The following is a 16172-nucleotide window of genomic DNA, read 5'->3' on the forward strand; positions in this document are numbered from 1 at the left end:
CGTCAGTTATTCTTCCGCCAAAGAACAGTACTCAGTATTGTTGTGTTCCGGTTTGAAGGATGAGTGAGCCGGTGTAACTACAGGCACAAGGGTCATAAAATCTTAGTTCCAAAGGTTGGTGGCGCAATGACGATGCATAGAATAGTTAATATTTTTATAGCGTCATTGTCTATGGGTGATGGTGACCACTTACCATCAGGTGGCCCATATGCTCGTCCGCCAACTTATACCATAAAAAAATAACGTATCCTAAAAGATGTACCATTCGGCTTCCAAGTAGTAGTAGGCACATAGAGTACGTTTTTCTCTAATAATTGAGCAACTCTTAAAACGAGCGAGGCAGCGGGCGAAAACAAGTTTATAATACATTTTATAAATGGCCCGTCTATTTTCAATAAGAATTTTAAAAAAGATTTAAAAAATAAATTCTTTCGGTATTTACGATTGGAAAAACAAGCATTTGAGAGGAATCACATCTTTGTAGAGTAAATCCTATTAACCGTCAGAATGGAGTTTCTAAGTTTTTCCAATCGGCTTACCTACTATCGTATACAGTAAGGATGATTCACACTGTATGGGTAACATCGTCTTACAAAATTTATATTGAAAATAAGCAACGTTTCAAGCTTAAAGTATTTTATTTTATATAAAATATATTTAATAGAATTTGATGATACATATACACTTGTATAAGGATTTTAATTATAATTAATTTATACATACAATCAAGTTGCGTAACTAATAATCACCGGCGGCTTCATGTTATGTATTAGTTGAGTTTAAATTTTTGACGACCTCCATGGACGAGTGGTGTGTACACCGGTTTTCATGGGTAAGCCACTCTGAGGTCCCGGGTTCGATTAGTTTTCTATGTTGTCTTGGGTCTGGGTGTTTGTGGCACCGTCATTATTTCTGATTTCCATAACACAAGTGCTTCAGCTACTTACATTGGGATCAGAGTAATGTATGTGATGTTGTCTCATATTTATATTTATTTATATTTATTATTTATGTCATACCAAATTTCATCAAATTCAACTCAGCGCTTTGGTCGTAAAATAGCGACAGACAGACAGAGTTACTTTTACATTTATAATATTAATATAAATTTTAATAAATCGCTGAAGGTAAAAAATAAGATATTCATTAGAAATATTTTACAGTCGTACCTATTGGGATTTATATTGAATAACCCTTAATGAATTTAACAAAATTTTGTTGATGATTGATTTTTCTCTGTTAGCTGTTAAGTGGAAGATTTTATAAATAACAGTACTCAGTATTGTTGTGTTCCAGTCTGAAGGGTGAGGGAGCCAGTGTAACAACAGGCACAAGGGACATCAAAATCAAATCAAAATCATTCATCTTATTTCCCAAGATTGGTGGCAAATTGACGATGCAAGGAATAGTTAATATTTCTTACAGCGTCATTGTCTATGGGTGATGGTGACCACTTACCATCAGATGGCCCATATGCTCGTCCGCCAACCTATACCATAAAACAAAAAACAAACATCAATTTTTATAAAACAAATCGTTTTTTTTGTGTTGAGAAACACACACATCAAGTGTGAACCATCCCTTTGGCTAGGCTTTTCAGTTGTTAAGTCCATGTTAAAGCTTTCCTCTATATTATGTTCGTTGTCACAAAGGATCTGTTCGGATTTGCTGCTTATGGAATTTAGTATCAAATATACCTAAAATATTTAAGTTCGGCTACAAGGGTGTATTAACTTTGTAAGAGAAATACATACAAAAAAAAATAGCTGAAGAAACATCTCGAGACAGATGACACATGGGGATGGTACATTTTAGAACAATTGTATATGACAACGATAAAAATGTTTCAACCAATTATAGGTGAGATGGCCCAGTGGTTAGAACGCGTGCATCTTAATCGATGATGATTAATTCATCTCGTGTTCGGCGATGAATTCATCGTGAGGAAACCTGCATGTGTCTAATTTCATCAAAATTCTTCCACATGTACATTCCAACAACCCGCATTGGAACACCGTAGTGGAATATGTTCCTAACCCTCTCCTTAATGGAAGAGGAAGCCTTATCTCAGCAGTTGGATATGTACAGGATGTTACTTTACTTTATAGGTGAGATATTGTAAGGTAATTTCCAATATAAGGCGGTTCTGTATAATGTTACAGATACTTAAGATTACCATTTAGTTGGTGATAGGGCTTTGTACAACCCCGTATGGGTAGATACCACCCACTCATCAGATATTTTACTGCCAAACAACAGTACTTGGTATTGTTGTGTTCCAGTTTTAAGGGTTAGTGAGCCAGTGTAACTACAGGAACAAGGGACATAACATATTAGTTCCTAAACTTACAGTGCATTGTCTATTGGTGGGGGTGATTTACTATCACGTGATTCATATGCTCGTCCGCCAAACAAAATTATTAAAAAAATCCGTTTGATAAGATACGAACCTAAATAAAGAAGCTTGGCAGAATAACAAAGATTTAAAACTTTTGCGACTACTAGATCTTCTTAAAAAAATGAATTTTTAGGGTTCAAGCGCTCATAGATAAAAAGGAACACTTATAAGATCACTTTGTTGTCCAGACAGACGTCTTTCTATCAAGACTCTTTTCCACAGGAATACTTAAAAGTTGTATACCAAATATTGAGGTCAACAGTATTTAAATCGGTGAAAAAATTAACCTCTGTGTCTATATAATCAAAACTTGTAAAATATTTCCCGTTGACCTAGGACCATAAAATTTGGCAAGAATATCTAGGAACAGTATAAGAAGAAATCCGAAAACGGTATCCACAAACCTTATAGTATTGTGTGGTGACAAAACCCTCAATTTACCGGCTTTTTTTCAAATGTCCGGTTAATTTCCTTTCGTGGAATCCTTCATTCTTTGGTGCGATGCTTTATTTCCGAACTTTTCCAGAGATCGATATTCTTTCATGATAATGACATTTTAATATTTACATAATTGATCAGATGATATCAGTTTCCATTGCATTGTAATTGTTATAGTAATAAGTTCAGAAATGTAGCAATAGAAAAAGGAATTGAAAATAGTTTAATTAATGCTAAACAACAATTGCAATCAAGCAAAATTGTTAGGGACTTACGAAAATACATAATATAGACGTATATCCATATTAATACATATGCATTCACACACATAAATATAAATATTACTTTACAGATAGACAAAATGTTTTTTTAATAGGGCCTAACGATAATTATGCATTCGCGAACAAAAACAGAAATTTCCAAATCGATGGGCGAAATTCTCACGTAACAAACATTAAAACAACAACCAAAACAGGATGTTTTCAATTTGTTTTTTTTTTTTTATGTACGTTCGTGCATAACGTTTTCATTTATAGATTTGCAAAATTATTATTTGTTCGAAAGAGGTTTATCTCGAAAAGGTCACATGTAAATTTCGCAAAGTTGTAATGATGACTTAAGGTCATAGACAATCGAAGAATTTTTTTTTTATGACATATGTCGCAAACGGGCAGGAGGCTCACTTGATGGAAGGTGACTACCACTGCCCATGGACATCTGCAACACCAGGGGGATTGCAGGTGCGTTGCCGGCCTTTAAGGAAGGAGTACGCACTTTTCTTGAAGGCTCCCATGTCGTATCGTTTCGGAAAAACCGCCGGCGAAAGCTGGTTCCACAAAGTGGTTGTGCGAGGCAGAAAATGTCTGAGAAATCGCGCTGTTATGGATTTTCGGACATCAAGGTGGTGCGGGTGAAACTTAGAATTTTTACGAGATGACCAAAGGTGAAATTCAGCAGCCGGGAATAATCCGAACAATTCCTTGGAACATTTCCCGTGAAAAAATCGGTACAAGATGTAGAGTGATCCAACATCTGGAACAACCAAAGGCTCAAGCAGTACGGAAAGGGCTTGATCGTCGATAACTCGTGCCGCTCTACGTTGGATGCGGTCAAATGGAAGGAGCTGGTACTGGGGAACACCCACCCAGAGGTGAGAGCAGTACTCCATGTGAGGACTTGTAGAGTATTAGGCGATGGGCCGACGTGAAATACTGTATTGCCTTGCTGAGCACACCGAGCTTTTTTTGAAGCCAATTTGGCTTTGCCTTCAAATTGACCAAGGAACTGAACGAGGCTCGAAATATCAACGCCAAGTATCCCTATACTAACTGTAGCGGCTATCGGGATTTTCTCAAATCGTGGGGATACGACAAATGGTGTTTTTTAGCGGTTAACGCGCAAACTTGCGTCTCTTTGGGATTGAAATGGACTAGATTTAGCCGGCCTTAGTTCTAGACTTCGTTTAACGAAGACTCGATTTTCTTCGACATTTTCCCGAGAAATATTAGCGCGACCGGTGTATAAGGTGTCAACGGTACTGTCTTGTGCATAGCCGTGAATGTGAATTTAATTATGGATTTATCATGATCATCATCATCAGCCTATATTCGTCCACTGCTGGAAATAGGCCTGTCCAATTGCACGCCACTGTGATCTCTCTTCGGCTACTCGCATCACCAATACATTAATTCAAACCAATAATAACAAGCAATTATTTTAAGGGTTTCAAAAAAATTAACCAATGACAACTTAGGAAAACTATCATGATAACGTTATCAACAACAATATTGCGCTCAGAGACCAATTTCGAAATAGCTAACTATTTAGAAGATATTATAGTGAACAAATTCTTAGGTAAACAAGTGAACTCTCCGTTCACTCACTTTCATAATGCGATAGGACGGCAAATCCCAGATGACTCGAGATAATGCTTTAAAGTCTTCTTTTTTTTAAAGAACTTGTTTTTTTAAGAATATCTTGAAATTCAATTACGTTATAAAATATTAATAGAAAGTTTGATAATTAGCAAAGGTGCAATTTACATCGGATTTAGTTTGGAATGGTAATTGTTACCATCATCAGGGAGTCAAAATAGCTACGCTTAATTAATGATAATTTCGACTTTTTGAATAGTAATAACTACATTAAAAGAGTCTGTAATTAAAAACATGAATTTAACACTTGTCGCCTCAATAGTCTTAATAAAAAGTGGATGAAACATAGATAATAACTGTGCTGTAAATACAGGTAGATCTATTTCGAATGTAGTATTTTTCTTTTAACTTTGTTAAAATGGGACATTCGTGGATTCTAATATGCTTGTATAATTTCTATACTTGGAGACAGTAAAGCAAACATTTCATTTAAAAACCAAGCGAAATCCTTTACATGAAAACTCTATTCTGTTTCAGTCTCATTATAATATCGAAACTATTACACGCTGTCAAGGAAAAACGAATCCTAACTTGAATGTATCAAGATATAAAATTGTAGACGCAGAAAAAAATCTTTTGTTGAATTGGGTTAAATTTCACGACAATCGCAAATAGAGTAAAATGTATCTAAGTGCATTGAACTTAGGATTGTAAATGGAAAGGTGGGAAGTATTTTGTGAATGGGCAAGCAATGTTTTATATATTCGCAAGTAAAATAAAGCTTTAAAGTTAGAGAATTATGGTTGAATTTGGCTTACCCGTCGATTGAATTTTCCAGCGTATGGGATTCCACAATGGAAGCATGCCTCGTATTGTACACTCGGAGAGCATCTGCGGACAAACAATAGGTATTAGGACATAGTAATTACATTGTACACACCATTTTAGTAGTTATTTCAAAGAAGATTATGTCTAAAATTCCGTGTACTTTAAACTGTGAAAAGGATTTTTTTGCGATGTATGTTTTTTTATATTTCCCCGACTGATACAGCCATAGAAAATAACTACAATTCATAATAAAATATAAAAATGTAATGTTTATTTTAAATAACCATTTCTGTTCGTCAGCGCCGCTGTTACAAAATATGTACATATTTAAGTGAGTGCTTTGACTGTAACGCTTGATGGAATATATTTTTTAAATATAGGTGTGTCAGCTGGAAAATGGGACACCTGATGTACAGGTAGGCTCTTGTACTACCAAAGTCTACAGACAGTGGTGACTTAAACTACTATCAATAGACTTTGGTACTGTATGAAATATTAGCCATCTTATTATGACCCCCGCTCCAACAACGCTCCAACAACATATACATCTTGTAAATTTCCCACCGCTGGTTCAATGCCTTCTCTCCCTTTGAGGAGAAGCTTAGGAGCACATTTCACAACGCTGCTCCAATGAGAGTTAGTGGATTCACATGTGGCACAATTTCGTTTAAATTAAACACATGCAGCCTCACGATGTTTTACTGCACCGTCGAGCACGAGATGAATTATAAACATAATTAAAGCGCATGAAAATTCTCTTGCCACTCGTGGTCCTTGTCTGGATTTGAACCCGCTATCATCGCTTATGATGTACATGTGCTAACCACTAGGCCATCTCGGCTCGTTTTTACGGTATGACTGTTTTTAATTTGTAATTATTTCTTACTGTATTTGCGTCAGTAGCGAATCTCAAAGAAATGTTATGACGTCATGGATCATAAAGGTGTGTGTCACGTGATAACGTATTCACCAATATTGAAGCAACGGTCCCTTCAGTTCAATTCAGTGTGGTCATCACCAATTCTCTCTTTAAAAGATTAAGAGATTCTTTCCAACAAATTTATATTTGGAGATTAAAACTTCTACTTTTCTTATCCGAAATGTTCGAAAGGGATCAGTCGCATGACCAGCGACAAATAGAAAACTTCGTGCTTTTGAGTGTATTACTACATTTTTCCAGTTCTCGACTGCTACTTCAAATTTCTTAACCAACAATCGCTACGACTTAAACTTCTGACCCTTGACTTTACAGATCTTCGGAATCTTCATCCTCATATATTAGTCACAAATCAAGAAGTAAGTTAGATCAAAACCAAAAAATACTTTCTTGAAGTAGGTAAGTACACTTTTGGATTGTTATGTAACAACTATAGTAAGTGAAGCTACATGGATTCGGAAAGTAGATTCTATCGAGGAATAGACAAGAAACTCAGTAGATAGACCCAAATATTAGATAGTAAAATTAAATGCATAAGTTCCATTCAATCGGTTCATAATAAAGCCTTAACGGACACAAAAAGACAAAGTTTCGTAATTTAGGTTTAGAAGTTTGCTTGTTAGCGAGTTCGGTTCGCAGTGGACGTCATGAAGCGACAGACGATAGGTCGTTTGTTAAAGCAGAGAAAGAGATAGATATAGAATCGTATAGCCGTCTTGAACTTTTAAACTTCAACAAAACTAATTAAAAATTGCTCGACACCTGCATGGTTTTGGCGCAATTTTTTTGTGTCGAACTTTCTCTTCGCCTATTTATTTATAGATTACTAATATATTTTCAGTTTCTACTTATGAAATGTTGCCCCTACTTCATAGCAATATTGTAATAATAACGAGATAAGTTTGGCTTAGTTTACTACTTCAGATATGCAGACCAATCCTATTGATAAAAGATTTTATGTTTGCGATACAATTAAGCTGGACTTATATATAGCTTATGTTTAACTTCAGCTGTTTGTTAGTGTGAATCAAATCTTCAAAATCAATAAAAAAACTTGTGTTGGTTAATATGATGTACTAGAACAGAATAGTTCGCTCAAACTTCAAACCGGAACACAACAATACGGTTTTTACGGTATAGGTTGGCGGACAAGCATATGGGCCACCTGATGATAAGTAGTCACCATCACCCTTGGGCAATAAAGCTGTAAGTAATATTAACTACTTACAATGCAATGTGCCACCAACCTTGGGAACTAAAATGTTATGTCCCTTGTGCCTATAGTTACACTAGCTCACTCATCCTTCAAACCGGAACACAACAATACTGAGTACTTTTATTTGGCGGTAGAATAACTGTTGAGTGGGTACCTACCCAGACGGGCTTACACTTGCAAAATATATAATATAATACTAAATAAGATCAATAGGAGGATTGCAGGTTGATGGCAGAATATCTAATAAGTGGACGAGCATTCACAGACTACCAAGTAATTTACAGTTTTCCGTCGACCGGCTATACCATATCGAGAATAAAATAAACATAAATAATTATTATACAACATCAACAATGTAAGTAGCTAAAGCACTTGTGTTATGGAAATCAGAAGTAATGACGGTACCATAAACACCCAGACCCAAGACGTCATAGAACTTTTTCCACACCCACTGTTGAGTGGATGTAGAAAAAAGTTCTTGGAGTGTCGTACCCATGAAAACCGGTGTACACACTGCTCCACCACGGAGATCGAGTAGTGTGTACACAGATGAGACGAATTGTTAAAACAAATTTAATACATTAAAATTCAGACCAGAAAACAACTCACCTAACTAACCTTGATTGTTCTGACCACTTCAGCATCTGTACTATTAAACTACAATATTTAAAATTAGAACCTCTTAAACTCTCTAACAAGATACGTTCCGCTATTTATTCAGTCAATTTTCATCTATAAAACACTTTCCGTGAAATCGTTTGGTCGATGCAGTTTCTTTTATAGACGTCGAATCACTTATCACCGACGGAAAATGTGCCAGGGTGTCGTGTGCAGCGAAAACAAAAGTGGTTGGTGCTTTTACCTTGTATCTGTTAGAAATCACACTTGACCGCATTGTTCCGCAATTGGGTTAAACCGATGTGACATTTACGAACCAAATTATTAGTTAATGGAATTTTCTAAACATCAGCAACAGTAACAAAAATAGCCTGTAAATTTACCATTACTGGGCTAAGGCCTCCTTCCCAGTCAAGGAGAGGGTTTGGAATATTTCATTAGTCCACGCTGTAGTTTAGTCCACGCTGGACTAATGCGGGTTGGTAGTGATCCGCACTTATGGCAGAATTTCGATGAAATTATACACTTACAGGTTTTCTCAAGATTTTTTCTTTCACTTAGATTAGCATTAGATGAATTATAAACACGAATTAAACACAAACACACATATATATATATAGTAGCGCTTGCCTGGGCTCGAACTCGAAATCTTCGGTTACGAAAAACATTAAATATTCTTTATTCGAGTATTCTCTGCGAGCACTTCTGATCCGTCCACATGATTTATTATAAATTAAAAGTGACCACTAGTTCCAAATGAATACACTGAGAAATTTTCATCATCAAACATCACCTGAGATGAATGAACGAAACAAGGAATTACGCTTATAATAACTCGTTGGAATAAAGTATATTTCGATATAATTAAACGCTATGACTTATTTTATTCTTACGTACAATTCTTGTAAAATCGGAGCGCATTTCTCGTCTTTCTTTCACTCTTGAATGCCTCTATGAACAACATAGTCAATACAAGATGTAGAATCTTTATTTATTTTTAAATACAAGAGAAATATAATATAAAGTTTTCAACTATCGATAGTACGAATATGTGTGGATCTTACCTAAGTCAATTCGCTTGAACATTTCATTTATATTTCATCTGTCTACTAGTGAAGTGTCCAATCGTCGAGTGAAGAGAGCGAATTGAAAAATTGAACTATTCAAATTTCAATAATAAATACGACACACTAAACAGCTTTATTTGATTACATTGCGATATGGAAATGTATACTTCCTTTATTTTAAATATTAAAGTATTAGTAAATATAAATCAAAATAAACTTTATTCAAGTAGGCTTTTTCAAGCACTTTTGAATCATCATTTTACAATTAAGTGAAGCTACCACCGGTTCGGAAAGTCTTCTACCGAGAAGAACCGGCAAGAAATTCAGTAGTTACTCATTTTCAACATTTAAAAAATACAAAAATACAAATATTTAAATTAATATATCCTCCTTGGAAGTCAACAGGTATTAACTCCACGCTTTTTTATCATCTACAAAATCTTGTAGCGAATAATGTGCCTTTTTTACCAAAGTATTTTTTTACAAACGATTTGAATTTACGAAACGGAAAAGTTAAAAATGTCAGTTCAGATTAGATACCACCCATTTATTGTATGAGACAATTCTGGTCTGAGACTGGTCCAATGACAAGGGTAACTGTACACAATATATATATCTATACACAAGAGACATCTTAGCATCCAAGGTTATTGGTACAATGCTATTGTAAGGGATTATATTTTTTAACAACACTTGGCCCATTTATTTGTCCATCTAATCATATCACAAAGAAGTCTATTTATCATGGTTCCGTACAAAAAAAAATTGGGAACCAGTGTAAAATCCCCTCACTGTCCGTCATTTCGTCTGCCTGTTTCTCTGTCTGTTTGTAAAGAACTTTTATATCAGATAAATGGGTAGATGTATAAAGCTAAAATTATACCAAATCGTGAAGTCTATTTTATAGTATATCCAATAAGACTGGCCAATAAGAAGGCCTTGAGAATGGATGTGGATGTATATAGAGGTAGAGGACGACCAAGAAAACGATGGATGGACTGTGTGAAAGACGATATGGTTAGAAAGAATGTTACGTGTGAGATGACGTCTGACAGAGAAGTATGGAAAGACATGCTGCGCCGACCCCAAATAAAATTGGGAAAAGGGCAGGAGGATGATCCAATAAGACTGGAAAAAATTCAACGAGACGACGAGAATATGTCAACTTCTATATCTTTCTCTTACTAAGAAGTTTTCTACGGAAAAACCTCATAACTTTTTAGGTCTTAATCGGTCTTGAACCCAAAACGATCTACAGACACAAAAGCTAGTGACTTTATAGAGAAATTTCGAAGACAAAAACCTCATTTCATATCACAATCAACTCGTAGGAATAAATATAATCATAAATTTTCTAAATCGACTCAATTTAAACGTAAAATATTACGAACTTAATTCACTTGACATTGCTATTAGTCTCAAGTTATTCATTCCGACGCTTAATATATTATTAATAAAGGAGTGGGAAGAATTTGTATAAAAAATTAGAGAAATATTTTCTGAATAATCATCGAAAATATTTCTGCTATATCAATGTTTTCTCTTCAAATATTAATATTTCTATCATGGGAAACTATTGACCCATCCTACTTCAGACGATTTTAATAATAATTATTACCGCTGTATATCCCAATGTATGCTTAGATGTTTAAAATGACGCAACGGATTTTGATGTTCTTTTTTGTAATAGATAGAGTCATTCGAGAGAAAGGTTTTTGTATATAAGTCATGCACAATATACAAAGAAACATATAAAATACTATCAGTTATGCAAAATAAAATAAAAATAAATTGATATAAATATATAATATTTAACTTAAAGCACTATAGTGATATAGAATAATATAGCTTTTACCGGTTACTTTTTTTGTATTAGGTATTTAGTTCCGGAGATTAATCCCTACAAACAGTATAATAATAACGTTCTTCACTACATATGTAAGACTCATATCTCGATGGAACGATAAAACAAACAAAGCATTTCGAGGAATAGGTGCACAACATAGTCCTAACAAACAACTGGAAGCTGCAAATAATTTTGAAACAGAAAAGTCATGATCTATACTTAAATTGCGTCGAATTTAACATTTAAATTTCGAACGCCATTTCTATTTAAACAAAATACCAAACAGAAACGAACTTTCGAACCGTTGTCATTTGTATCACAAAGCGCTTTTCAAACAGTTTTTTTCAAACATTCAAAATAAAAAAAAAATAGTCAGCGTATGCAGTACGATGTTTGTGTGGATATTCCTCATTAAAATGCATGAAGAGAACGGGCAAAGAGTAAAAGTTTTATGTTTTAATGCCGCAAACACGTTTGTCTCTGTGAGGAAAACGTCTCATACATAATACTAAATTTTATATTGTTATGATTTGTATTGTAATCTATCTCGATATTTTATCCTATTACAATCACAAGAAAACTCACATCCTTTAACTATTTTTATCAGATACTGCCTCGTTAAGTATTTTTGTAGATCTATGTTTAACCTTTCTTGGAAATGTTATTGTTTGTTAATTGTTATCCAGGATAAATAATATTTATTATTATTGAGTAATGTATGTATGAGCCGAGATGGTCCGGTGGTTAGAACGCGTACTTATTAACCGACGATTGCGGGTTCAAACCCAGACAAGCACCACTGAATATTCATGTGCTAATTTAAGTTTACATATCTCGTGCACGGAATCTTCCTGAATACTTTTATTATTAAAAGTATGTTAAATATTTAGGGACGAGATGGCTTAGTGGTTAGAAAGCGTGCATCTTAACCGATAGTTGCGGGTTAAAATCCATGGGGATTTAAGCCCAGGCAAGCACCGCTGAATGTTCAGTGGTGAAGGAAAACATCGCAAGGAAACCTGCATGTGTCTAATTTCATAGAAATTCTGTCACATATGTATTCCACCAATCCGCATTGGAACAGCGTAGTGGAATATGTTCCAAATCTTCTCCTCAAAGGGAGAGGAGCCTTAGCCCAGCATTGGGAAATTTACAGGCTGTTGATGAATGCATGTATTGATAAACTGATTAAACTCTTTGCTGGAACGTTACGCTAGAGTCTGTTATCCGGATCATTGGTTAGTTCAACTTTGTAAGTCAACAATACAAAAGTTCTTTTAATAGCCTCTTTGAAGATTTTAATTTTGTTAACTTATTAATTATAGAAAGATGTTTCGGCAATTAATAAGTTAACATAAACAATAAAAACATTTAGCCTTAAACTTTGCCAACCAGTAAGTTACATTTTTGGTTTTAGAACACCATGCCACTGATTAGGCCAAAAATGTAGCCAAAATGTTGTGTACTCAAACACAAATATTAATACATATGCTTTTGTATATATAATTTGGGAAGCGTTTGACAAATTCCATCGGGAATTTTGTCGCTTACTTCAAAGCTTATAAGCTTACAAATGTCTTTAATCAGTGCGTCTCCTCCATAATTAAATACGGAGTTAAGACGTCAACAGATTGGCTATTGAAAGCGCTATTCTGTGTTTATCAAAAGAAATCGAATGTTTTAATTTATTAAGTGGTTCAGTACTGAGATGGCCCAGTGGTTAGAACGCGTGCATCTTAACCGATAATTGCAGGTTCAAACCCAGCGATTCATCTCGTGCTCGGTGGTGAAGGAAATCATCGTGAGGAAACCTGCATGTGTCTAATTTTGTCAAAATTCTGCCACATGTGCATTCCACCAGCCCGCATTGGAACAGAGTGGTGGAATATGTTCCAAACCCTCTCCTTAATGGAAGAGGAGGCCTTATCTCAGCAGTGGGAAATGTACAGGCTGTTAGTTTACTTTACTTTACTCAGAACTGAAACAGACCATTATTGCGTGCAAACAATTCTTTGAAAAATTATAGCGAAAATGATCTCACAACCAATTGAATAACAATGTACCCAAAATCGTGATAGATAAATAGGGGTTTGGGAAATTTAATCGAATCTTTCATCGCTCATTCTACAGAGCCTTAAGACAAAAGCCTTTAATCAGTACGCCTTCTATGTAATGAAATTCTAAATCAAGACATAGAATATCGAGGCTAGGGAAAGAGTTATACTCCGAGATCATAATTATTTATAAGGTCTCATTAGAAATCATGCGATTTGAAAACCTACTTTTTACGACCTTGTGTAAGCTCGTCTACCTCTCACGCATCACATATTCTACCAAGCAACGATACTTAGTATTGTTACATTCTGGTTTGAAGGATAATTGAGTAGCTAGCTAAAGGGACATAACATCTCATCAGATCCCACTTAGATTGAGCCAGTGTAACTAGCCAAACACAAGGGACTTAACATCTTAGATACCATTTAGTATTGGTGATATAAATAAGGGCGCAAGTTTTACGGCGCTAAAATCTGAAGGCGGTGGTCACTGCTCTCCATCAGGTGGAACATTTGCCCGTCCGCAAAGCTATGCTATGAAAAAGAAGTCGAATCTGTTCGAAAAGTCAGTCTTTCCTCCCGATCTGATCTCAAGAGCTGGAAAAGTTGTAACGATATACGTAAATCAATTAAAATAAATAACATAGTTATTACGTAAACCATTGTTAAACAGTAGCAAAAATGGACTCAGTAAAATACGTTGATAAAATAATCGAGGGAATCTAATACAAAGTCTATCAAGCACAATATTATCCCCAGTGATCAACTAAATCTTGTGATTCTATTTATCATTTCTAATAAAAATAAAAAGGATATTTTGAAATATGTAAGACCTGCCATTTATAATACCATGTTGCTACAAAAACCACTGAATAAGTGATATGGTGCATCTGATACGCTATTTAATCTATGACACAATAGCATCTCTTTGTCGGATACTAGAAACATGCAATAAAATAAATAAATGCACCATTTTTTTTATCTGGAATTCCCCCGTTCATTTTGTTCCGGAAATCTTTCTAGCAAGGACTTAATGGAAATAATTTATTTTAGAACTAAAAGGATTCCTTATGGTTGTTTATTTTATTATAGCTACGATATCAAGAAATGCGTAGCCAATCAATTTTTATTTTCATTAAGTATTGCACTATATTACTTTTACGTCTCAATGGCGTCCATATTAAATTAAATTGTTAAGACATGAGTTCAAATTTATCTATCTTTTGTTTTCATTTAAGTTATTACAACTTGCTGTATGAACTGACTACTATGTATGGAAAGGTATACATAGTCATACAACATAAATAAAATTTTAACAAAAAGAAAAACCGACTTCAAACAAAACAGTATTTTAAAACAAATTAAAATGCACTAAAAAGTAATAAAAATAATTGCATATTTAACATATTTTTGAGAGTCCTCCTAGGTAAAATGAAATGAAAAATATTAGACTACTTAAAAGTCGATTTACGATTATATAATGTAGTTATAATTATTGCTATATTTGGAGTCGGTGTAAGTGAAGCTGATGTAGACTAACATTTTTTTCTTAATATGGATAGATTAAGCGTGCCGTTTATATGAATCAGAAACTACTTCAGGGACAATTTCAAAAGAAACTTTCGAATAAAGCAAAAATTGACTTTCGAAAATGCGGCTTTAATACGTCATGCGGCATAAACTACAAGGTACCACCCTCGAATGAGCTGTAATCGACCTCAGTAAAAAAACTTTGCAAAAGAGCTATTCGTATGCTATGTCGTACATCATATGACATCACATCATATACACAAAATTTGATTAAAGACTGAAAGAAATTCTGCCCCAAATCGCACCTTAACTGTAAGTCGTTTAGGAGTTCCGTCAATACATAGGATAAAACAAAGTCGCTTTCTCTGTCCCTATATCTTTAAAACTACGCAACGGATTTTGATGCGGTTTTTTTTAATAGATAGTGTAATTCAAGGGGAAGGTTTGTGTATATAATAAATGAACAATATCGTAAAGAAACACTGACAATTTTAGAAGTTTGCAATGTGATGTCGTAAATAAACAAATTCTTTAGTATATTTAGTATCAGTATTGCACCCGTGAGAAGTCGGGGCGGGTCGCTAGTTGATTATAATATTCGATTATGACAATTACATGAACATAATCACGTTCCGGAAGGTGATTCAAATATCCAAGTAACCCATAAATAAAAGATTCGACCGAGTATTGCTAACGTGCTCCTCAAAATTGTTCCGTTCCCTCCCGTTCCCTTAATTTGTCATGGATCCTGTGCTCAGAACCTTACCAAACTTTCACCAAACTACCCTTAAAGTATATCCTTTATAGTAAAAAAAGAATCATCAAAATTGGTTAAAATGATTTTGAGTTATTCACCTATTTGTCGCGCATATACATAATGCAAATTTAAGACTTATGTCGTTTTCATACGGATACCATCATCTGAAAAAAATAAAAAAAAAATGGGACCCCACGGGAAGCACTACCTTTCAAGCAAAAAAAAATTATCAAAATCGGTCTACCCAGTAAAAAGTTATGAGGTAACAAACATAAAAAAAAAAAAAAAAAAAAAAAAAAAAAAATACAGACGAATTGATAACCTCCTCCTTTTTGAAGTCGGTTGAAAAACTGCCACTATTACACCAAAGCACTATTAACCATTCAGGGTGTTATGACATCTATTCTTGTATGATATGCTCACTTGTGTAGCTTAATAGTACTTGGTGGTTCGTTATCATTTGGTGATATAATCTCTTTTGAATATGTGGTACCAACAGATTTACATTAATACCCAAAAACTGATTTTATAAGTCTCCTACCATAAGAGTATTTAAACTACCAATTTAATACAGATTTTCAAATTCTATATGATTATAGCAAACGTCTC

The 16172-nt window shown here is 34.5% G+C and overlaps 1 protein-coding gene across 1 annotated transcript in view; it reads right to left on the reverse strand.

Annotated features, from left to right (window-relative positions):
• The window catches only part of LOC124539174 (Down syndrome cell adhesion molecule-like protein Dscam2), a 200461-nt gene that overhangs the window by 173329 nt on the left and 10960 nt on the right, over positions 1 to 16172 (reverse strand). The window contains exon 2 of the mRNA XM_047116472.1: positions 5529 to 5601. Coding sequence (XP_046972428.1) covers positions 5529 to 5601 — 73 coding nt within the window. The remainder of the gene's footprint in view (positions 1 to 5528; positions 5602 to 16172) is intronic.

The sequence above is a fragment of the Vanessa cardui genome, chromosome 22, assembly GCF_905220365.1.
Source record: "Vanessa cardui chromosome 22, ilVanCard2.1, whole genome shotgun sequence".
Taxonomy (NCBI): Eukaryota; Metazoa; Arthropoda; class Insecta; order Lepidoptera; family Nymphalidae; genus Vanessa; species Vanessa cardui.